The 22797-nt window shown below is 52.7% G+C and overlaps 1 protein-coding gene across 2 annotated transcripts in view; it reads left to right on the forward strand.

The window, feature by feature from the left end:
• The window catches only part of LOC130347930 (vitamin D3 hydroxylase-associated protein-like), a gene marked incomplete at its 3' end in the record, with an annotated part of 52749 nt that extends 30677 nt beyond the window's left edge, over positions 1-22072 (forward strand). For both annotated transcript variants that reach the window (XM_056554673.1, XM_056554674.1), the window contains 4 exon segments: positions 802-1008; positions 19546-19586; positions 20175-20299; positions 21947-22072. In XM_056554673.1, coding sequence (XP_056410648.1) covers positions 802-1008; positions 19546-19586; positions 20175-20299; positions 21947-22072 — 499 coding nt within the window.
• Positions 22073-22797: the final 725 nt, after the last annotated feature.

Raw genomic sequence — 22797 nt, forward strand, 5'->3', positions numbered from 1 at the left:
CACCATGTCTTATCCTCCAGAGCTGCACTCACTATTCTGCTGTTACATCATGAATTATCCTCCAGAGCTGCACTCACTATTCTGCTGTTACATCATGAATTATCCTCCAGAGCTGCACTCACTATTCTGCTGTTACACCATGTCTTATCCTCCAGAGCTGCACTCACTATTCTGCTGTTACATCATGAATTATCCTCCAGAGCTGCACTCACTATTCTGCTGTTACATCATGAATTATCCTCCAGAGCTGCACTCACTATTCTGCTGTTACACCATGTCTTATCCTCCAGAGCTGCACTCACTATTCTGCTGTTACATCATGAATTATCCTCCAGAGCTGCACTCACTATTCTGTTGTTACACCATGTCTTATCCTCCAGAGCTGCACTCACTATTCTGCTGTTACAGCATGTCTTATCCTCCAGAGCTGCACTCACTATTCTGCTGTTACATCATATCTTACCTCCAGAGCTGCACTCACTATTCTGCTGTTACATCATGTCTTATCCTCCAGAGCTGCACTCACTATTCTGCTGTTACATCACATCTTATCCTCCATAGTTGCACTCACTATTCTGCTGTTACATCACATCTTATCCTCCATAGTTGCACTCACTATTCTGCTGTTACATCATGTCTTATCCTCCATAGTTGCACTCACTATTCTGCTGTTACATCACATTTTATCCTCCATAGTTGCACTCACTATTCTGCTGTTACATCATGTCTTATCCTCCATAGTTGCACTCACTATTCTGCTGGGGTCTCAGTCCTCAGGGTGTGTCCTGATTTCTTTTCCAGCTTTGACTGCAGTAACTCCATTTTCGGTCAGACCCTGAACCCCCACAACCATAAGAAGACATGTGGGGGCTCCAGCGGGGGGGAGGGCGCTCTGATCGCAGCGGGGGGCGCTATTCTGGGTGTGGGCACTGATGTCCTGGGAAGTATCCGGATGCCGAGCAGCTTCTGTGGGATCTGTGGACTGAAGCCTTCTGGGGAACGCCTGAGGTGAGATAATGGGGGGGGATCAGTGATTAATGATGGGGGGATCAGTGATTAATGATGGGGGGATCAGTGATTAATGATGGGGGGATCAGTAATTAATGATGGGTGGATCAGTAATTAATGATGGGGGGATCAGTGATTAATGATGGGGGAATCAGTGATTAATGATGGGGGGATCAGTGATTAATGATGGGGGGATCAGTGATTAATGATGGGGGGATCAGTGATTAATGATGGGGGGATCAGTGATTAATGATGGGGGGATCATTGATTAATGATGGGGGGATCAGTGATTAATGATGGGGGGGATCAGTGATTAATGATGGGGGGATCAGTAATTAATGATGGGTGGATCAGTAATTAATGATGGGGGGATCAGTGATTAATGATGGGTGGATCAGTAATTAATGATGGGTGGATCAGTAATTAATGATGGGGGGATCAGTGATTAATGATGGGGGGATCAGTAATTAATGATGGGTGGATCAGTAATTAATGATGGGGGGGATCAGTGATTAATGATGGGGGGATCAGTAATTAATGATGGGGGGATCAGTAATTAATGATGGGGGATCAGTGATTAATGATGGGGGGATCAGTGATTAATGATGGGGGGATCATTGATTAATGATGGGGGGATCAGTGATTAATGATGGGGGGATCAGTAATTAATGATGGGTGGATCAGTAATTAATGATGGGGGGATCAGTGATTAATGATGGGGGGGATCAGTGATTAATGATGGGGGGATCAGTGATTAATGATGGGTGGATCAGTAATTAATGATGGGGGGATCAGTGATTAATGATGGGGGGATCAGTGATTAATGATGGGGGGATCAGTGATTAATGATGGGGGGGATCAGTGATTAATGATGGGGGGATCAGTGATTAATGATGGGGGGATCAGTAATTAATGATGGGTGGATCAGTAATTAATGATGGGGGATCTATAATTTCTATTAAGTCTCTGATGAGTTTTCACAAATCTAGGGGATGTTACTGGTGTCGCGCGTGTAGGGGATGTTACTGGTGTCGCGCGTGTAGGGGATGTTACTGGTGTCGGGTGTGTAGGGGATGTTACTGGTGTCGGGCGTGTAGGGGATGTTACTGGTGTCGCGCGTGTAGGGGATGTTACTGGTGTCGCACGTGTAGGTGATGTTACTGGTGTCGCGCTTGTAGGTGATGTTACTGGTGTCGCGCGTGTAGGTGATGTTACTGGTGTCGGGCGTGTAGGTGATGTTACTGGTGTCGCGCGTGTAGGGGATGTTACTGGTGTCGGGCGTGTAGGGGATGTTACTGGTGTAGGGGATGTTACTGGTGTAGGGGATGTTACTGATGTAGGGGTGTCACGATGCCGGCTGGCAGGTAGTGGATCCTCTGTGCCAGAGCGGGATTGGCGTGGACCGTGCTAGTGGATCGGTTCTAAGTCACTACTGGTTTTCACCAGAGCCCGCCGCAAAGCGGGATGGTCTTGCTGCGGCGGTAGTGACCAGGTCGTATCCACTAGCAACGGCTCAACCTCTCTGGCTGCTGAAGATAGGCGCGGTACAAGGGAGTAGACAGAAGCAAGGTCGGACGTAGCAGAAGGTCGGGGCAGGCAGCAAGGATCGTAGTCAGGGGCAACGGCAGGAGGTCTGGAACACAGGCTAGGAACACACAAGGAAACGCTTTCACTGGCACAATGGCAACAAGATCCGGCGAGGGAGTGCAGGGGAAGTGAGGTGATATAGGGAAGTGCACAGGTGAATACACTAATTGGAACCACTGCGCCAATCAGCGGCGCAGTGGCCCTTTAAATCGCAAAGACCCGGCGCGCGCGCGCCCTAGGGAGCGGGGCCGCGCGCGCCGGGACAGGACCGACGGAGAGCGAGTCAGGTACGGGAGCCGGGGTGCGCATCGCGAGCGGGCGCTACCCGCATCGCGAATCGCATCCCGGCTGGAGGCGATATCGCAGCGCCCCGGGTCAGTGGATCTGACCGGAGCGCTGCAGTGAGGAGAGTGTAGCGAGCGCTCCGGGGAGGAGCGGGGACCCGGAGCGCTCGGCGTAACAGTACCCCCCCCCTTGGGTCTCCCCCTCTTCTTAGAGCCTGAGAACCTGAGGAGCAGACTTTTGTCTAGGATATTGTCCTCAGGTTCCCAGGATCTCTCTTCTGGACCACAACCCTCCCAGTCCACTAAAAAAAAGTTTTTCCCTCTGACCTTTTTAGATGCCAGAATCTCTTTGACGGAGAAGATGTCCGAGGAGCCGGAAACAGGAGTGGGGGGAACAGATTTGGGAGAGAAACGGTTGATGATAAGTGGTTTAAGAAGAGAAACGTGAAAGGCATTAGGAATACGAAGAGAAGGAGGAAGAAGAAGTTTGTAAGAGACAGGATTAATCTGGCACAAAATTTTGAAAGGACCAAGATAGCGTGGTCCCAACTTGTAGCTAGGGACACGGAAGCGGACATATTTAGCGGAGAGCCATACCTTGTCTCCAGGAGAAAAAATGGGAGGAGCTCTTCTTTTCCTATCCGCAAACTTCTTCATGCGTGATGAAGCCTGTAAGAGAGAATTTTGGGTCTCTTTCCATATGATGGAAAGATCACGAGAAATTTCATCCACAGCGGGCAGACCAGAGGGCAAGGGGGTAGGGAGGGGGGGAAGAGGGTGACGGCCGTACACCACGAAAAATGGGGATTTGGAGGAAGATTCAGAGACTCTGAAGTTATACGAGAATTCGGCCCATGGTAGAAGATCTGCCCAGTCATCCTGGCGGGAAGAAACAAAATGTCGTAAATAATCACCCAGGACTTGGTTAATTCTTTCTACTTGTCCATTGGATTGAGGATGATATGCAGAAGAAAAGTTTAATTTAATCTTGAGTTGTTTACAGAGAGCCCTCCAGAATTTAGACACGAATTGGACGCCTCTATCCGAGACGATCTGCGTAGGCAACCCGTGAAGACGAAAAATGTGTACAAAAAATTGTTTAGCCAATTGAGGCGCTGAAGGAAGACCAGGAAGAGGGATGAAATGTGCCATTTTGGAGAATCGATCAACGACCACCCAAACAACAGTGTTGCCACGGGAAGGGGGTAAGTCAGTAATAAAATCCATACCAATCAGAGACCAAGGCTGTTCGGGGACAGGCAGAGGATGAAGAAAACCAGCGGGCTTCTGGCGAGGAGTCTTATCCCGGGCACAGATAGTGCAGGCTCGCACAAAGTCCACAACATCCGTCTCCAGAGTCGGCCACCAATAGAAGCGGGAGATGAGTTGCACAGATTTCTTGATACCCGCATGACCTGCGAGATGGGAGGAGTGACCCCATTTGAGGATTCCGAGGCGTTGGCGTGGAGAAACGAAGGTCTTTCCTGGAGGAGTTTGCCTGATGGAGGCAGGAGAAGTGGAAATCAGGCAGTCAGGAGGAATGATGTGTTGCGGAGAAAGTTCAACTTCAGAAGCATCCGAGGAACGAGAGAGAGCATCGGCCCTAATGTTCTTATCGGCAGGCCGAAAGTGAATTTCAAAATTAAATCGGGCAAAGAACAGAGACCACCTGGCCTGGCGAGGATTCAGCCGTTGGGCAGACTGGAGGTAGGAGAGGTTCTTGTGATCGGTGTAAATAATAACAGGAAATCTTGATCCCTCCAGCAGATGCCTCCATTCCTCAAGTGCTAATTTAATGGCTAGAAGCTCTCGATCCCCGATGGAGTAGTTCCTCTCCGCCGGAGAGAAGGTCCTAGAAAAAAAACCACAAGTAACAGCATGCCCGGAAGAATTTTTTTGTAGAAGGACAGCTCCAGCTCCCACTGAGGAGGCATCAACCTCCAATAGGAAGGGTTTAGATGGGTCAGGTCTGGAGAGCACAGGAGCCGAAGAAAAGGCAGACTTGAGCCGTTTAAAGGCGTCTTCCGCTTGAGGAGGCCAAGACTTGGGGTCGGCATTTTTTTTGGTTAAAGCCACGATAGGAGCCACAACGGTGGAAAAGTGTGGAATAAATTGCCTGTAATAATTGGCGAACCCCAAAAAACGTTGGATAGCACGGAGTCCTGAGGGGCGTGGCCAATCTAGAACGGCAGAGAGTTTGTCTGGATCCATTTGTAGTCCCTGGCCAGAGACCAAGTATCCTAGAAAAGGAAGAGATTGGCATTCAAACAGACATTTCTCTATTTTGGCATAGAGTTGATTGTCACGAAGTCTCTGAAGAACTATACGGACATGCTGGCGGTGTTCTTCTAGATTGGCAGAAAAAATCAGGATATCGTCCAGATATACAACAACACAGGAGTATAAGAGATCACGAAAAATTTCATTAACAAAGTCTTGGAAGACGGCAGGGGCGTTGCACAGGCCAAAGGGCATGACCAGATACTCAAAGTGTCCATCTCTGGTGTTAAATGCCGTTTTCCATTCATCCCCCTCTCTGATGCGGATGAGATTATAAGCACCTCTTAAGTCCAGTTTGGTAAAGATGTGGGCACCTTGGAGGCGATCAAAGAGTTCAGAGATGAGGGGTAGGGGGTAGCGGTTCTTAACCGTGATTTTATTAAGACCGCGGTAGTCAATGCAAGGACGTAGAGAGCCATCCTTTTTAGACACAAAGAAAAATCCGGCTCCGGCAGGAGAGGAGGATTTACGGATAAAGCCCTTTTTTAAATTTTCCTGGACGTATTCAGACATGGCAAGAGTCTCTGGGGCGGACAGAGGATAAATTCTGCCCCGGGGTGGAGTAGTGCCCGGGAGGAGGTCGATCGGACAATCATAAGGCCTGTGAGGAGGTAGAGTCTCAGCTTGTTTTTTGCAAAAAACATCCGCAAAGTCCATATAGGCCTTAGGGAGACCGGTTACAGGAGGAACCACAGAGTCACGGCAAGGGTTACTGGGAACCGGTTTTAGGCAGTCCTTGGAACAAGAGGGACCCCAACTCTTGATCTCCCCAGTGGACCAGTCCAGGGTTGGGGAATGAAGTTGAAGCCAGGGAAGTCCAAGGAGAATTTCCGAGGTGCAATTGGGGAGGACCAAAAGTTCAATCCTCTCGTGATGAGATCCGATGCACATTAGAAGGGGCTCCGTGCGGAAACGTATGGTACAGTCCAATCTTTCATTGTTTACACAATTGATGTAGAGGGGTCTGGCGAGACTGGTCACCGGGATGTTGAACCTGTTGACGAGAGAGGCCAAAATAAAATTTCCTGCAGATCCGGAGTCCAAGAAGGCCATAGTAGAGAAGGAGAAGGCAGAGGCAGATATCCGCACAGGCACAGTAAGACGTGGAGAAGCAGAGTAGACATCAAGGACTGTCTCACCTTTGTGCGGAGTCAGCGTACGTCTTTCCAGGCGGGGAGGACGGATAGGACGATCCTTCAGGAAGTGTTCGGTACTGGCACAGTACAGGCAGAGATTCTCCATGCGGCGTCGTGTCCTCTCTTGAGGTGTCAGGCGAGACCGGTCGACCTGCATAGCCTCCACGGCGGGAGGCACAGGAACAGATTGCAGGGGACCAGAGGAGAGAGGAGCCGGGGAGAAGAAACGCCTCGTGCGAACAGAGTCCATATCCTGGCGGAGCTCCTGACGCCTTTCGGAAAAACGCATGTCAATGCGAGTGGCTAGGTGAATGAGTTCATGTAGGTTAGCAGGGATTTCTCGTGCGGCCAGAACATCTTTAATGTTGCTGGATAGGCCTTTTTTAAAGGTCGCGCAGAGGGCCTCATTATTCCAGGATAATTCTGAAGCAAGAGTACGGAATTGTACGGCATACTCGCCAACGGAAGAATTACCTTGGACCAGGTTCAGCAGGGCAGTCTCAGCAGAAGAGGCTCGGGCAGGTTCCTCAAAGACACTTCGAATTTCCGAGAAGAAGGAGTGTACAGAGGCAGTGACGGGGTCATTGCGGTCCCAGAGCGGTGTGGCCCAAGACAGGGCTTTTCCAGACAGAAGGCTGACTACGAAAGCCACCTTAGACCTTTCAGTGGGGAACTGGTCCGACATCATCTCCAAGTGCAGGGAACATTGGGAAAGAAAGCCACGGCAAAACTTAGAGTCCCCATCAAATTTATCCGGCAAGGATAGTCGAAGACCAGAAGCGGCCACTCGCTGCGGAGGAGGTGCAGGAGCTGGCGGAGGATATGATTGCTGAAGCTGTGGTAGTAGCTGCTGTAGCATCACGGTCAGTTGAGACAGCTGTTGGCCTTGTTGCGCTATCTGTTGTGACTGCTGGGCGACCACCGTGGTGAGGTCAGCGACAACTGGCAGAGGAACTTCAGCGGGATCCATGGCCGGATCTACTGTCACGATGCCGGCTGGCAGGTAGCGGATCCTCTGTGCCAGAGAGGGATTGGCGTGGACCGTGCTAGTGGATCGGTTCTAAGTAACTACTGGTTTTCACCAGAGCCCGCCGCAAAGCGGGATGGTCTTGCTGCGGCGGTAGTGACCAGGTCGTATCCACTAGCAACGGCTCAACCTCTCTGGCTGCTGAAGATAGGCGCGGTACAAGGGAGTAGACAGAAGCAAGGTCGGACGTAGCAGAAGGTCGGGGCAGGCAGCAAGGATCGTAGTCAGGGGCAACGGCAGGAGGTCTGGAACACAGGCTAGGAACACACAAGGAAACGCTTTCACTGGCACGATGGCAACAAGATCCGGCAAGGGAGTGCAGGGGAAGTGAGGTATACATAGGGAGTGCACAGGTGAACACACTAATTGGAACCACTGCGCCAATCAGCGGCGCAGTGGCCCTTTAAATCGCAAAGACCCGGCGCGCGCACGCCCTAGGGAGCGGGGCCGCGCGCGCCGGGACAGGACCGACGGAGAGCGAGTCAGGTACGGGAGCCGGGGTGCGCATCGCGAGCGGGCGCTACCCGCATCGCGAATCGCATCCCGGCTGGAGGCGATATCGCAGCGCCCCGGGTCAGTGGATCTGACCGGAGCGCTGCAGTGAGGAGAGTGTAGCGAGCGCTCCGGGGAGGAGCGGGGACCCGGAGCGCTCGGCGTAACAAGGGGATGTTACTGATGTAGGGGATGTTACTGGTGTAGGGGATGTTACTGGTGTCGGGCGTGTAGGGGATGTTACTGATGTAGGGGATGTTACTGATGTAGGGGATGTGACTGGTGTAGGGGATGTTACTGATGTAGGGGATGTTACTGGTGTAGGGGATGTTACTGATGTAGGGGATGTTACTGGTGTAGGGGATGTTACTGGTGTAGGGGATGTTACTGATGTAGGGGATGTTACTGATGTAGGGGATGTTACTGATGTAGGGGATGTTACTGATGTAGGGGATGTGACTGGTGTAGGGGATGTTACTGATGTAGGGGATGTTACTGGTGTAGGGGATGTTACTGATGTAGGGGATGTTACTGATGTAGGGGATGTTACTGATGTAGGGGATGTTACTGGTGTAGGGGATGTTACTGGTGTAGGGGATGTTACTGGTGTCGGGCGTGTAGGGGATGTTACTGGTGTAGGGGATGTTACTGATGTAGGGGATGTTACTGGTGTAGGGGATGTTACTGGTGTAGGGGATGTTACTGGTGTAGGGGATGTTACTGATGTAGGGGATGTTACTGATGTAGGGGATGTTACTGGTGTAGGGGATGTTACTGGTGTAGGGGATGTTACTGGTGTCGGGCGTGTAGGGGATGTTACTGGTGTAGGGGATGTTACTGATGTAGGGGATGTTACTGATGTAGGGGATGTTACTGGTGTAGGGGATGTTACTGGTGTAGGGGATGTTACTGGTGTAGGGGATGTTACTGATGTAGGGGATGTTACTGGTGTAGGGGATGTTACTGGTGTAGGGGATGTTACTGATGTAGGGGATGTTACTGGTGTAGGGGATGTTACTGATGTAGGGGATGTTACTGGTGTAGGGGATGTTACTGATGTAGGGGATGTTACTGGTGTAGGGGATGTTACTGATGTAGGGGATGTTACTGGTGTAGGGGATGTTACTGATGTAGGGGATGTTACTGATGTAGGGGATGTTACTGGTGTAGGGGATGTTACTGGTGTAGGGGATGTTACTGGTGTAGGGGATGTTACTGATGTAGGGGATGTTACTGGTGTAGGGGATGTTACTGGTGTAGGGGATGTTACTGATGTAGGGGATGTTACTGGTGTAGGGGATGTTACTGATGTAGGGGATGTTACTGGTGTAGGGGATGTTACTGGTGTAGGGGATGTTACTGGTGTAGGGGATGTTACTGGTGTAGGGGATGTTACTGATGTAGGTGATGTTACTGGTGTCGGGCGTGTAGGGGATGTTACTGGTGTCGGGCGTGTAGGGGATGTTACTGGTGTCCCCTCTTCCTCTCGCCCTTCTTCCTCCCTTTCTCCTCCTCTCGCCCTTTTTCCTCCCTTTCTCCTCCTCTCGCCCTTCTTCCTCCTCTTCTCGCCCTTATTCCTCCTCCTCTTGCCCTTCTTCCTCTCGCCCTTCTTCCTCTCGCCATTCTTCCTCTCGCCCTTCTTCCTCTCGGCCTTCTTCCTCTCGCCCTTCTTCCTCTCGCCCTTCTTCCTCTCGCCCTTCTTCCTCCTCCTCTCGGCCTTCTTCCTCTCGCCCTTCTTCCTCCTCCTCTCGCCCTTCTTCCTCTCGCCCTTCTTCCTCCTCCTCTCGCCCTTCTTCCTCTCGCCCTTCTTCCTCCTCCTCTCGCCCTTCTTCCTCTCGCCCTTCTTCCTCCTCCTCTCGCCCTTCTTCCTCTCGCCCTTCTTCCTCCTCCTCTCGCCCTTCTTCCTCTCGCTCTTCTTCCTCCTCCTCTCGCCCTTCTTCCTCCTCCTCTCGCCCTTCTTCCTCTCGCCCTTCTTCCTCCTCCTCTAGCCCTTCTTCCTCCTCCTCTAGCCCTTCTTCCTCTTGCCCTTCTTCCTCTCTTCTTACTCCTCTTCTCGCCCTACTTCCTCCTCCTTTCACCCTTCTTCCTCCTTTTTCTTTGCCTCCTCCTCCTCTCACCTCTCTTCCTCCTCCTCTCACCCTTCTTCCCCCTCCATTCCCCCTTCTTCCTCTCTTCCCCCTCCATTTGCCCTTCTTCCCCCTCCATTCCCCCTTCTTCCTTTCTTCCTCCTCCTTTCACCCTTCTTCCTCTCCTCCTCCTCCTTTCGCCCTTCTTCCTCTCCTCTTCCTCCTCCTCTTGCTCTTCTTCCTCTCCTCCTCCTCTCGCCCTTCTTCATCTCTTCCTCCTCCTCTCGCCCTCCTTCCTCTCCTCCTCCTCCTCCTCCTCCTCATCTCGCCCTTCTTCCTCTCTTCTTCCTCCATTTGCCCTTCTTCCTTCTCCAATTGCTCTTGTTCCTCTCTTCCTTCTCCATTTGCTCTTCTTCTCTTCCTCCTCCTCTCGCCCTTCTTACTCCTCCTCCTCTCGACCTTCTTCCTCTCTTCCTCCTCCTCTCGCCCTCCTTCCTCTCCTCCTCCTCTCGCCCTTCTTCCTCTCTTCCTCCTCCTCCTTTCACCCTTCTTCCTCTCTTCCTCCTCCTCTCACCCTTCTTCCTCTCTTCCTCTTCCTCTCACCCTACTTCCTCTCTTCCTCCTCTCGCCTCTCTTCCTCCTCCTCTCACCCTTCTTCCTCCTTTCTCTTTGCCTCCTCCTCCTCTCTTTCTCCTCCTCTCATCCTTCTTCCCCCTCCATTCACCCTTCTTCCTCCTCCATTTGCCCCCCTTCTTCCTCTCTCCCTTCTAAATAAGCCCTTCTTCCTTTCTTCCTCCTCAATTCGCTCTTTTTCCTCTCTTCCTCCTCTTTTCACCCTTCTTCCTCTCTTCCTTCTCCATTCGCCCTTCTTCCTCTCTTCGTTCTCCATTCGCCCTTCTTCCTCTCTTCCTTCTCCATTCGCCCTTCTTCCTCTTTCCCTCCTCCATTCGTCCTTCTTCTGTTCCTTATCCATTTGCCCTTCTTCCTCTCTTCCCCCTCCATTTGCCTTTTTTCCTCTCTTCCTCCTCCGTTCCCCCTTCTTCCTCCCTTCTTCCTTTGCCCTTCTTCCTCTCTTCCTTCTAAATTAGCCCTTCTTCCTCTCTTCCTCCTTCATTTGCCCTTCTTCTGTTTCTCCTCCTCTTGCCCTTTTTCCTCTTCCTCTCGCCATTCCTTCTCTCTCCCTCCTCCATTCATCCTTCTTCTGTTCCTTTTCCATTTGCCCTTCTTCCTCTCTTTCTCCTCCTCTCGCCCCCTTCTTCCTCTCTTCCTCCTCCATTTGCCCTTCTTCTTCTGTTCCTCCTCCATTTGCCCTTCTTCCTCCTCTATTTTCCCTTCTTCTGTTCCTCCTCCTCTCGCCATTCTTCCTTTCTTCCTCCTCCTCTCGTCCTTCTTCTGTTCCTGTTCCATTTGCTCTTCTTCCTCTCTTTCTCCTCCTCTCACCCCCTTCTTCCTCTCTTCCTCCTCCATTTGCCCTTCTTCCTCTCTTCCTCCTCCAATCGCCCTTGTTGCTCTCTTCTTCCTCCATTCGTTCTCCTTCTTCTGTTTCTCCTCCTTTCGCCCTTCTTCCTCTCTTCCTTCTCCATTCGCCCTTCTTCCTCTTTTCCTTCTCCTCTCACCTTTCTTCCTCTCATCCTCCATTCGCCCTTCTTGCTCTCTTCTTCCTCCATTCGCTCTTTTTCTTCTGTTGCTCCTCCTTTCTTCCTCCCCCTCTCACGCCCTTCTCCCTCTCCTCCTCCTCTTGCCCTTCTTCCTCTCCTCCTCCTCTCGCCCTTCTTCCTCTCCTCCTCCTCTCACCCTTCTTCCTTTCTTCCTCCTCCTCTTGCCCTTCTTCCTCTCCTCTCACTCTCACCATTCTTCTGCTCTTCCTCCTCCTCTTGCCCTTCTTCCTCTCCTCCTCTTCCTCCTCCTCCCGCTCTTCTTCCTCTCTTCCTCCTCCTCCTCCTCCTCTCGCCCTTCTTCCTCTCCTCCTCTCGCCCTTCTTCCTCTCCTCCTCCTCCTCTCGCCCTTCTTCCTCTCTTGCTCCTCCTCTTGCCCTTCTTCCTCTCCTCCTCTTCCTCCTTCTCTAGCCCTTATTCCTCTTTCTCCTCCTCTCGCCCCCTTCTTCCTCGGTTCCTCCTCCATTTGCCCTTCTTCCTCTCTTCCTCCTCCTTTTGCCCTTCTTCCTCTCTTCCTTCTCCATTCGCCCTTCTTCCTCTCTTCCTCCTCGTCCTCTCGCCCTTCTTCCTCTTTTCTCCTCCTCTTGCCCTTCTTCCTCTCCTCCTCCTTCTCTTCCTCCTCCTCTAGCCCTTCTTCCTCTCCTCCTCCTTTATCCCTTCTTCCTCTCCTCCTCCTCTCGCCCTTCTTTCTCTCCTCCTCCTCCTCTAGCGCTTCTTTCTCTCCTCCTCCTCTCGCCCTTCTTCCTCTCCTCCTCCTCCTCCTCTCACCCTTCTTCCTCTCCTCCTCCTTCTCTTCCTCCTCCTCTAGCCCTGCTTCCTCTCCTCTTCTAGCCCTTCTTCCTCTCCTCCTCCTCTCGCCCTTCTTCCTCTCCTCCTCCTCCTCTTCCTCCTCCTCTAGCCCTTCTTCCTCTCCTCCTCTTCCTCCTCCTCTCACCCTTCTTCCTCTCTTCCTCTTCCTCTCACCCTACTTCCTCTCTTCCTCCTCTCGCCTCTCTTCCTCCTCCTCTCACACTTCTTCCTCCTTTCTCTTTGCCTCCTCCTCCTCTCTTCCTCCTCCTCTCATCCTTCTTCCCCCTCCATTCACCCTTCTTCCTCCTCCATTTGCCCCCTTCTTCCTCTCTCCCTTCTAAATAAGCCCTTCTTCCTTTCTTCCTCCTCAATTCGCTCTTTTTCCTCTCTTCCTCCTCTTTTCACCCTTCTTCCTCTCTTCGTTCTCCATTCGCCCTTCTTCCTCTCTTCCTTCTCCATTCGCCCTTCTTCCTCTTTCCCTCCTCCATGCGTCCTTCTTCTGATCCTTATCCATTTGCCCTTCTTCCTCTCTTCCCCCTCATTTGCCTTTTTTCCTCTCTTCCTCCTCCGTTCCCCCTTCTTCCTCCCTTCTCCCTTCTTCCTTTGCCCTTCTTCCTCTCTTCCTTCTAAATTAGCCCTTCTTCCTCTCTTCCTCCTTCATTTGCCCTTCTTCTGTTTCTCCTCCTCTTGCCCTTTTTCCTCTTCCTCTCACCATTCTTCCTCTCTCCCTCCTCCATTCATCCTTCTTCTGTTCCTTTTCCATTTGCCCTTCTTCCTCTCTTTCTCCTCCTCTCGCCCCCTTCTTCCTCTCTTCCTCCTCCATTTGCCCTTCTTCTTCTGTTCCTCCTCCATTTGCCCTTCTTCCTCCGCTATTTTCCCTTCTTCTGTTCCTCCTCCTCTCGCCATTCTTCCTCCTCCTCTCGTCCTTCTTCTGTTCCTTTTCCATTTGCTCTTCTTCCTCTCTTTCTCCTCCTCTCACCCCCTTCTTCCTCTCTTCCTCCTCCATTTGCCCTTCTTCCTCTCTTCCTCCTCCAATCGCCCTTGTTGCTCTCTTCTTCCTCCATTCGTTCTCCTTCTTCTGTTTCTCCTCCTTTCACCCTTCTTCCTCTCTTCCTTCTCACTTCGCCCTTCTTCCTCTTTTCCTTCTCCTCTCACCTTTCTTCCTCTCCTCCTCCATTCGCCCTTCTTGCTCTCTTCTTCCTCCATTCGCTCTTCTTCTTCTGTTGCTCCTCCTTTCTTCCTCCCCCTCTCGCGCCCTTCTCCCTCTCCTCCTCCTCTTGCCCTTCTTCCTCTCCTCCTCCTCTTGCCCTTCTTCCTCTCCTCCTCCTCTCACCCTTCTTCCTCTCTTCCTCCTCCTCTTGCCCTTCTTCCTCTCCTCTCACTCTCACCATTCTTCTGCTCTTCCTCCTCCTCTTGCCCTTCTTCCTCTCCTCCTCTTCCTCCTCCTCCCGCTCTTCTTCCTCTCTTCCTCCTCCTCCTCCTCTCGCCCTTCTTCCTCTCCTCCTCTCGCCCTTCTTCCTCTCCTCCTCCTCCTCTCGCCCTTCTTCCTCTCTTGCTCCTCCTCTTCCTCCTTCTCTAGCCCTTATTCCTCTTTCTCCTCCTCTCGCCCCCTTCTTCCTCGGTTCCTCCTCCATTTGCCCTTCTTCGTCTGTTCCTCCTCCATTCGCCCTTCTTGCTCTCTTCTTCCTCCATTCGCTCTTCTTCTCTTCCTCCTCCTCCTTTCGCCCTTCTTCCTCTCTTCCTCCTCCATTCGCCCTTCTTCTGTTCCTCCTTCTCTCGCCATTCTTCCTTTCTTCCTCCTCCTCTCGTCCTTCTTCATTTGCCCTTCTTCCTCTCTGTCTCTCTTCCTCCTCCATTTGCTCTTCTTCCTCTCTTTCTCCTCCTCTCGCCCCCTTCTTCCTCTCCTCCTCCTCCTCCATTTGCCCTTCTTTCTCTCTTCCTCCTCCTTTCGCCCTTCTTCCTCTCTTCCTTCTCCATTCGCCCTTCTTCCTCTCTTCCTCCTCGTCCTCTCGCCCTTCTTCCTCTTTTCTCCTCCTCTTGCCCTTCTTCCTCTCCTCCTCCTTCTCTTCCTCCTCCTCTAGCCCTTCTTCCTCTCCTCCTCCTCTATCCCTTCTTCCTCTCCTCCTCCTCTCGCCCTTCTTTCTCTCCTCCTCCTCTTCCTCCTCCTCTAGCGCTTCTTCCTCTCCTCCTCCTCTCGCCCTTCTTCCTCTCCTCCTCCTCCTCTCACCCTTCTTCCTCTCCTCCTCCTTCTCTTCCTCCTCCTCTAGCCCTGCTTCCTCTCCTCTTCTAGCCCTTCTTCCTCTCCTCCTCCTCTCGCCCTTCTTCCTCTCCTCCTCCTCCTCTTCCTCCTCCTCTAGCCCTTCTTCCTCTCCTCCTCTTCCTCCTCCTCTCACCCTTCTTCCTCTCTTCCTCTTCCTCTCACCCTACTTCCTCTCTTCCTCCTCTCGCCTCTCTTCCTCCTCCTCTCACACTTCTTCCTCCTTTCTCTTTGCCTCCTCCTCCTCTCTTCCTCCTCCTCTCATCCTTCTTCCCCCTCCATTCACCCTTCTTCCTCCTCCATTTGCCCCCTTCTTCCTCTCTCCCTTCTAAATAAGCCCTTCTTCCTTTCTTCCTCCTCAATTCGCTCTTTTTCCTCTCTTCCTCCTCTTTTCACCCATCTTCCTCTCTTCGTTCTCCATTCGCCCTTCTTCCTCTCTTCGTTCTCCATTCGCCCTTCTTCCTCTCTTCATTCTCCATTCGCCTTTCTTCCTCTCTTCCTTCTCCATTCGCCCTTCTTCCTCTTTCCCTCCTCCATGCGTCCTTCTTCTGTTCCTTATCCATTTGCCCTTCTTCCTCTCTTCCCCCTCCATTTGCCTTTTTTCCTCTCTTCCTCCTCCGTTCCCCCTTCTTCCTCCCTTCTCCCTTCTTCCTTTGCCCTTCTTCCTCTCTTCCTTCTAAATTAGCCCTTCTTCCTCTCTTCCTCCTTCATTTGCCCTTCTTCTGTTTCTCCTCCTCTTGCCCTTTTTCCTCTTCCTCTCGCCATTCTTCCTCTCTCCCTCCTCCATTCATCCTTCTTCTGTTCCTTTTCCATTTGCCCTTCTTCCTCTCTTTCTCCTCCTCTCGCCCCCTTCTTCCTCTCTTCCTCCTCCATTTGCCCTTCTTCTTCTGTTCCTCCTCCATTTGCCCTTCTTCCTCCTCTATTTTCCCTTCTTCTGTTCCTCCTCCTCTCGCCATTCTTCCTTTCTTCCTCCTCCTCTCGTCCTTCTTCTGTTCCTGTTCCATTTGCTCTTCTTCCTCTCTTTCTCCTCCTCTCACCCCCTTCTTCCTCTCTTCCTCCTCCATTTTCCCTTCTTGCTCTCTTCCTCCTCCAATCGCCCTTGTTGCTCTCTTCTTCCTCCATTCGTTCTCCTTCTTCTGTTTCTCCTCCTTTCGCCCTTCTTCCTCTCTTCCTTCTCCATTCACCCTTCTTCCTCTTTTCCTTCTCCTCTCACCTTTCTTCCTCTCCTCCTCCATTCGCCCTTCTTGCTCTCTTCTTCCTCCATTCGCTCTTCTTCTTCTGTTGCTCCTCCTTTCTTCCTCCCCCTCTCGCGCCCTTCTCCCTCTCCTCCTCCTCTTGCCCTTCTTCCTCTCCTCCTCCTCTCGCCCTTCTTCCTCTCCTCCTCCTCTCACCCTTCTTCCTCTCTTCCTCCTCCTCTTGCCCTTCTTCCTCTCCTCTCACTCTCACCATTCTTCTGCTCTTCCTCCTCCTCTTGCCCTTCTTCCTCTCCTCCTCTTCCTCCTCCTCCCGCTCTTCTTCCTCTCTTCCTACTCCTCCTCCTCCTCTCACCCTTCTTCCTCTCCTCCTCTCGCCCTTCTTCCTCTCCTCCTCCTCCTCTCGCCCTTCTTCCTCTCTTGCTCCTCCTCTTGCCCTTCTTCCTCTCCTCCTCTTCCTCCTTCTCTAGCCCTTATTCCTCTTTCTCCTCCTCTCGCCCCCTTCTTCCTCGGTTCCTCCTCCATTTGCCCTTCTTCGTCTGTTCCTCCTCCATTCGCCCTTCTTGCTCTCTTCTTCCTCCATTCGCTCTTCTTCTCTTCCTCCTCCTCCTTTCGCCCTTCTTCCTCTCTTCCTCCTCCATTCGCCCTTCTTCCTCCTCCATTTTCCCTTCTTCTGTTCCTCCTTCTCTCGCCATTCTTCCTTTCTTCCTCCTCCTCTCGTCCTTCTTCATTTGCCCTTCTTCCTCTCTGTCTCTCTTCCTCCTCCATTTGCTCTTCTTCCTCTCTTTCTCCTCCTCTCGCCCCCTTCTTCCTCTCCTCCTCCTCCTCCACCTCTCACCCTTCTTCCTCTCCTCCTCCTCCTCTCGCCCTTCTTTCTCCCCTCCTCCTCCTCTATCCCTTCTTCCTCTCCTCCTCCTCTCGCCCTTCTTTCTCTCCTCCTCCTCCTCTATCCCTTCTTCCTCTCCTCCTCCTCTCGCCCTTCTTTCTCTCCTCCTCCTCTTCTAGCCCTTCTTCCTCTCCTCCTCCTCTCGCCCTTCTTCATCTCCTCCTCCTCCTCTTCCTCCTCCTCTAGCCCTTCTTCCTCTTCCTCCTCCTCTAGCCCTTCTTCCTCTCCTCCTCCATCTCTTCCTCCTCCTCTAGCCCTTCTTCCTCTCCTCCTCCTCTCACCCTTCTTCCTCTCCTCCTCCTCTTCCTCTCCTCCTCCTTCTCTTCCTCCTCTAGCCCTTCTTCCTCTCTTCCCCCTCCTCTTGCCCTTCTTCCTCTCCTCCTCTTACTCCTTCTCTAGCCCTTATTCCTCTTTCTCTTCCTCTCGCCCCCTTCTTCCTCTGTTCCTCCTCCATTTGCCCTTCTTCGTCTGTTCCTCCTCCATTCGCCCTTCTTGCTCTCTTCTTCCTCCATTCGCTCTTCTTCTCTTCCTCCTCCTCCTTTCGCCCTTCTTCCTCTCTTCCTCCTCCATTCGCCCTTCTTCCTCTCTTCCTCCTCCATTTTCCCTTCTTCTGTTCCTCCTTCTCTCGCCATTCTTCCTTTCTTCCTCCTCCTCTCGTCCTTCTTCTGTTCCTTTTCCATTTGCCCTTCTTCCTCTCTGTCTCTCTTCCTCCTCCATTTGCTCTTCTTCCTCTCTTTCTCCTCCTCTCGCCCCCTTCTTCCTCTCATCCTCCTCCTCCATTTGCCCATCCTCCTCTCTTCCTTCTCCATTCGCCCATCCTCCTCTCTTCCTTCTCCATTCGCCCTTCTTCCTCTCTTCCTCCTCGTCGTCTTGCCCTTCTTCCTCTCTTCCTCCTCCTCTTGCCCTTCTTCCTCTCCTCCTCCTTCTCTTCCTCCTCTCGCCCTTCTTCCTCTCCTCCTCCTCTCGCCCTTCTTCCTCTCCTCCTCCTCTTCCTCCTCCTCTAGCCCTTCTTCCTCTCCTCCTCTTCCTCTTCCTCCTCCTCTAGCCCTTCTTCCTCCTCTAGCCCTTCTTCCTCTCCTCCTCCTTCTCTTCCTCCTCCTCTAGCCCTTCTTCCTCTCCTCCTCCTTCTCTTCCTCCACCTCCCCTAGCCCTTCTTCGTCTCCTCCTCTCGCCCTTCTTCCTCTCCTCCTCCTCCTCCTCTTCCTCCTCCTCTAGCCCTTCTTCCTCTCCTCCTCCTTCTCTTGCCCTTCCTCCTCTCCTCCTCCTTCTCTTCCTCCTCCTCTAGCCCTTCTTCCTCTCCTCCTCCTCTCGCCCTTCTTCCTCTCTTCCTCCTCCTCTTGCCCTTCTTCCTCTCCTCCTCTTACTCCTTCTCTAGGCCTTATTCCTCTTTCTCCTCCTCTCGCCCCCTTCTTCCTCTGTTCCTCCTCCATTTGCCCTTCTTCGTCTGTTCCTCCTCTATTCGCCCTTCTTGCTCTCTTCTTCCTCCATTTGCTCTTCTTCTCTTCCTCCTCCTCCTTTCGCCCTTCTTCCTCCTCCATTCGCCCTTGTTCCTCTCTTCCTCCTCCATTTTCCCTTCTTCTGTTCCTCCTTCTCTCGCCATTCTTCCTTTCTTCCTCCTCCTCTCGTCCTTCTTCTGTTCCTTTTCCATTTGCCCTTCTTCCTCTCTGTCTCTCTTCCTCCTCCATTTGCTCTTCTTCCTCTCTTTCTCCTCCTTTCGCCCCCTTCTTCCTCTCCTCCTCCTCCTTTCGCCCTTCTTCCTCTCTTCCTCCTTGTCCTCTTGCCCTTCATCCTCTTTTCTCCTCCTCTTGCCCTTCTTCCTCTCCTCCTCTAGCCCTTCTTCCTCTCCTCCTCCTCTAGCCCTTCTTCCTCTCCTCCTCCTCTCGCCCTTCTTCCTCTCCTCCTCCTCTTCCTCCTCCTCTTCCTCCTCCTCCTCTAGCCCTTCTTCCTCTCCTCCTCCTCTCGTCCTTCTTCCTCTCCTCTTCCTCCTCCTCTTGCCCTTCTTCCTCTCCTCCTCCTCTCGCCCTTCTTCCTCTCCTCCTCCTCCTCCTCCTCTTCCTCCTCCTCTAGCCCTGCTTCCTCTCCTCCTCTAGCCCTTCTTCCTTTCCTCCTCCTCTCGCCCTTCTTCCTCTCCTCCTCCTCCTCTTCCTCCTCCTCTAGCCCTTCTTCCTCTCCTCCTCTTCCTCCTCCTCTAGCCCTTCTTCCTCTCCTCCTCCTTCTCTTCCTCCTCCTCTAGCCCTTCTTCCTCTCCTCCTCCTCTTCCTCCTCCTCCTCTTCCTCCTCCTCTTGCCCTTCTTCCTCTCCTCCTCCTTCTCTTCCTTCTCCTCTAGCCCTTCTTCCTCTCTTCCTCCTCCTCTTGCCCTTCTTCCTCTCCTCCTCCTTCACTTGCCCTTCTTCCTCTCCTCCTCCTTCTCTTCCTCCTCCTCTCGCCCTTCTTCCTCTCCTCCTCCTCCTCCTCTAGCCCTTCTTCCTCTCCTCCTCCTTCTCTTGCCCTTCTTCCTCTCCTCCTCCTTCTCTTCCTCCTCCTCTAGCCCTTCTTCCTCTCCTCCTCCTCCTCTCGCCCTTCTTCCTCTGCTCCTCCTCCTCCTCTCGCCCTTCTTCCTCTCCTCCTCCTCCTCCTCCTCCTCTCACCCTTCTTCCTCTCCTCCTCCTCCTCCTCTCGCCCTTCTTCCTCTGCTCCTCCTCCTCCTCTAGCCCTTCTTCCTCTCCTCCTCCTCTAGCCCTTCTTCCTCTCCTCCTCCTCTCGCCCTTCTTCCTCTCCTCCTCCTCCTCCTCCTCCTCTCACCCTTCTTCCTCTCCTCCTCCTCCTCCTCCTCCTCCTCTCGCCCTTCTTCCTCTCTTTCTCCTTATTCCTGTAGTGGTTTACCCTCATTCTGTTTTGTTCTCAGTGATCTTGGATTTCTTACTCCGGTCAGTGGGATGAAGTCAGGTTGGTCATTTTGCTGATGTCTGTGCCGCCATCCTTCTCTATTATCCGTAGAATGACCCCAGGGGTCTCCCATAACACATAATAACATTGCACCAAGTGTTTCTGTGACCTATGTAGTCTCATGTGGCCGCCCCCCACACCCTCTGTATCCTCGTGTGACCACCGCTCTCTGTATCCTCGTGTGACCCCCGCTCTCTGTATCCTCGTGTGACCCCCGCTCTCTGTATCCTCGTGTGACCCCCGCTCTCTGTATCCTCGTGTGACCCCCGCTCTCTGTAACCTCGTGTGACCCCCGCTCTCTGTAACCTTGTGTGACCCCCGCTCTCTGTATCCTCGCGTGACCCCCGCTCTCTGTATCCTCGCGTGACCCCCGCTCTCTGTATCCTCGCGTGACCCCCGCTCTCTGTATCTTCGCGTGACCCCCGCTCTCTGTATCTTCGCGTGACCCCCGCTCTCTGTATCCTCGTGTGACCCCCGCTCTCTGTATCCTCGTGTGACCCCCGCTCTCTGTATCCTCGTGTGACCCACACTCTCTGTATCCTCGTGTGACCCCCGCTCTCATATCTCATGAGACTCCTCTGGTTGTAGCGGTGTCGATGCCAGGCCCGATGGCGCGGGATGTGGACAGCTTGGCCTTGTTTATGAAAGCCGTTTTATGTGATGACCTCTTCCAGCTCGACCCCTCGGTGCCTCCAGTCCCATTCAATGATGAGGTAATTGTCCCTTATATGTATTATGTCCAATCATTCCAAGCTGTCTGTCACTGTTCCCTGTTCTCTGACCACTGGGTGGGGCTGTGGGTCACTATGACCTCCTCAGCTCTGCTATCCTTGTACTGGTGACTGCACTTCCTGTGGGTCACTATGACCTCCTCAGCTCTGCTATCCTTGTACTGGTGACTGCACTTCCTGTGGGACACTATGTCCTCCTCAGCTCTGCTATACATGTACTGGTGACTGCACTTCCTGTGGGACACTATGACCTCCTCAGCTCTGCTATCCTTGTACTGGTGACTGCACTTCCTCTATTCGCCCTTCTTCCTCCTCCATTCCCCCTTCTTCCTCTCTTCCTCCTCCATTCCCCCTTCTTCCTCTCTTCCTCCTCCATTTATCCCCCTTCTTTCTCTCTTCCTTCTAGATAAGCCCTTCTTCCTTTCTTCCTCCTCAATTCGCTCTTTTTCCTCTCTTCCTCCTCAATTTGCCCTTCTTCCTCTCTTCCTCCTCCGTTCCCCCTTCTTCCTTCTCCGTTTGCCCTTCTTCCTCTCTTCCTTCTAAATTAGCCCTTCTTCCTCTCTTCCTCCTCCATTCGCCTTTCTTGTCTCTTCTTCCTCCATTCGCTCTACTTCTTCTGTTCCTCCTCCTTTCGCCCTTCATCCTCTTTTCCTTCTCCGTTCGCACTTCTTCCTCTCTTCCTTCTCCATTCGCCCTTCTTCCTCTCTTCCTCCTCCTCTCGCCTTTCTTCCTCTCTTCCTCCTCCATTTGCCCTTCTTCTGTTCTTCCTCCTCTCGCCATTCTTCCTCCCTTCCTCCTCCTCTCGCCATTCTTCCTCCCTTCCTCCTCCTCTCGCCCATCTTCCTCTCTTCCTCCTCCTCTCGCCCATCTTCCTCTCACCCTTCTTCCCCCTCTTCCTCCTCCTCTCGCCCTTCTTCCTCTCTTCCTCCTCCTCTCGCCCCTTCTTCCCCTCTTCCTCCTCCTCTCGCCCCTTCTTCCCCTCTTCCTCCTCCTCTCGCCCTTCTTCATCTCTTCCTCCTCCTCTCGCCCTTCTTCCTCTCGCCCTTCTTCCCCTCTTCCTCCTCCTCTCGCCCTTCTTCCTCTCTTCCTCCTCCTCTCGCCCTTCTTCCCCTCTTCCTCCTCCTCTCGCCCTTCTTCCCCTCTTCCTCCTCCTCTCGCCCTTCTTCCTCTCTTCCTCCTCCTCTCGCCCTTCTTCCCCTCTTCCTCCTCCTCTCGCCCTTCTTCCCCTCTTCCTCCTCCTCTCGCCCTTCTTCCCCTCTTCCTCCTCCTCTCGCCCTTCTTCCCCTCTTCCTCCTCCTCTCGCCCTTCTTCCCCTCTTCCTCCTCCTCTCGCCCTTCTTCCCCTCTTCCTCCTCCTCTCGCCCTTCTTCCCCTCTTCCTCCTCCTCTCGCCCTTCTTCCCCTCTTCCTCCTCCTCTCGCCCTTCTTCCTCTCGCCCTTCTTCCCCTCTTCCTCTCTCGCCCTTCTTCTTCTCTTCCTCCTCCTCTCGCCCTTCTTCCTCTCTTCCTCCTCCTCTCGCCCTTCTTCCTCTCTTCCTCCTCCTCTCGCCCTTCTTCCTCCTCCTCTTCCCTTCTTCCTTTGCTATCCTTGCACTGGTGCCTGCACTTCCTGACTTTGTCCTGTTGTTACAGATATTTACCAGCAGGCGGCGTCTGACCATTGGCTTCTATGACACTGATGGATACTTCCTGCCGCACCCGAGTGTGAGACGAGCCGTACAGGAGACCAAGACCCTGCTGGAGGAGGCGGGGCACAAGGTGCTGATCACATAGAGGGATGGGGTCATCCTGCTGCTGTATAGACCCAGGGCACAAGTGATGGTGATGATGATTGTGGTGATGATGATCGTGGTGATGATGATCATGGTGATAGTGATGATGATGATGATGATGGAGGTGATGGTGATGATGATAATGATGGAGGTGATGATGGTGATGGAGGTGATGATGGTGATGGAGGTGATGGTGGTGATGATGATGATGATGATGATGATGATGAAGGAGGTCATGGTGGTGATGATGATGATGATGATGATGGAGATGATGGTGATGGAGGTGATGATGATTGTGGTGATGATGGTGGAGATGATGGTGATGATGGAGGTGATGATGATTGTGGAGATGATGATGATGATTATGGAGGTGATGATGATGATGGTGATGGAGGTGGTGATGGTGGAGATGATGTTGGAGGTGATGATGATGATGATGATGATGGTGGTGATGATGATGATGATGGTGATGGAGGTGATGATGGTGATGGTGATGGTGGTGATGATGGAGGTGGTGATGGTGGTGGTGATGATGATGATGGAGGTGATGATGGAGGTGAAGATGATGATGGAGGTGATGATGATGATGGAGGTGATGATGATGATGGAGGTGATGATGATGATGGAGGTGATGATGGTGATGATGATGATGGAGGTGATGGTGGTGATGATGGTGGTGATGATGATGATGGTGATGGTGGTGATGATGGA

This window comes from Hyla sarda, unplaced genomic scaffold (genome assembly GCF_029499605.1).
Source record: "Hyla sarda isolate aHylSar1 unplaced genomic scaffold, aHylSar1.hap1 scaffold_855, whole genome shotgun sequence".
Classification (NCBI taxonomy): domain Eukaryota; kingdom Metazoa; phylum Chordata; class Amphibia; order Anura; family Hylidae; genus Hyla; species Hyla sarda.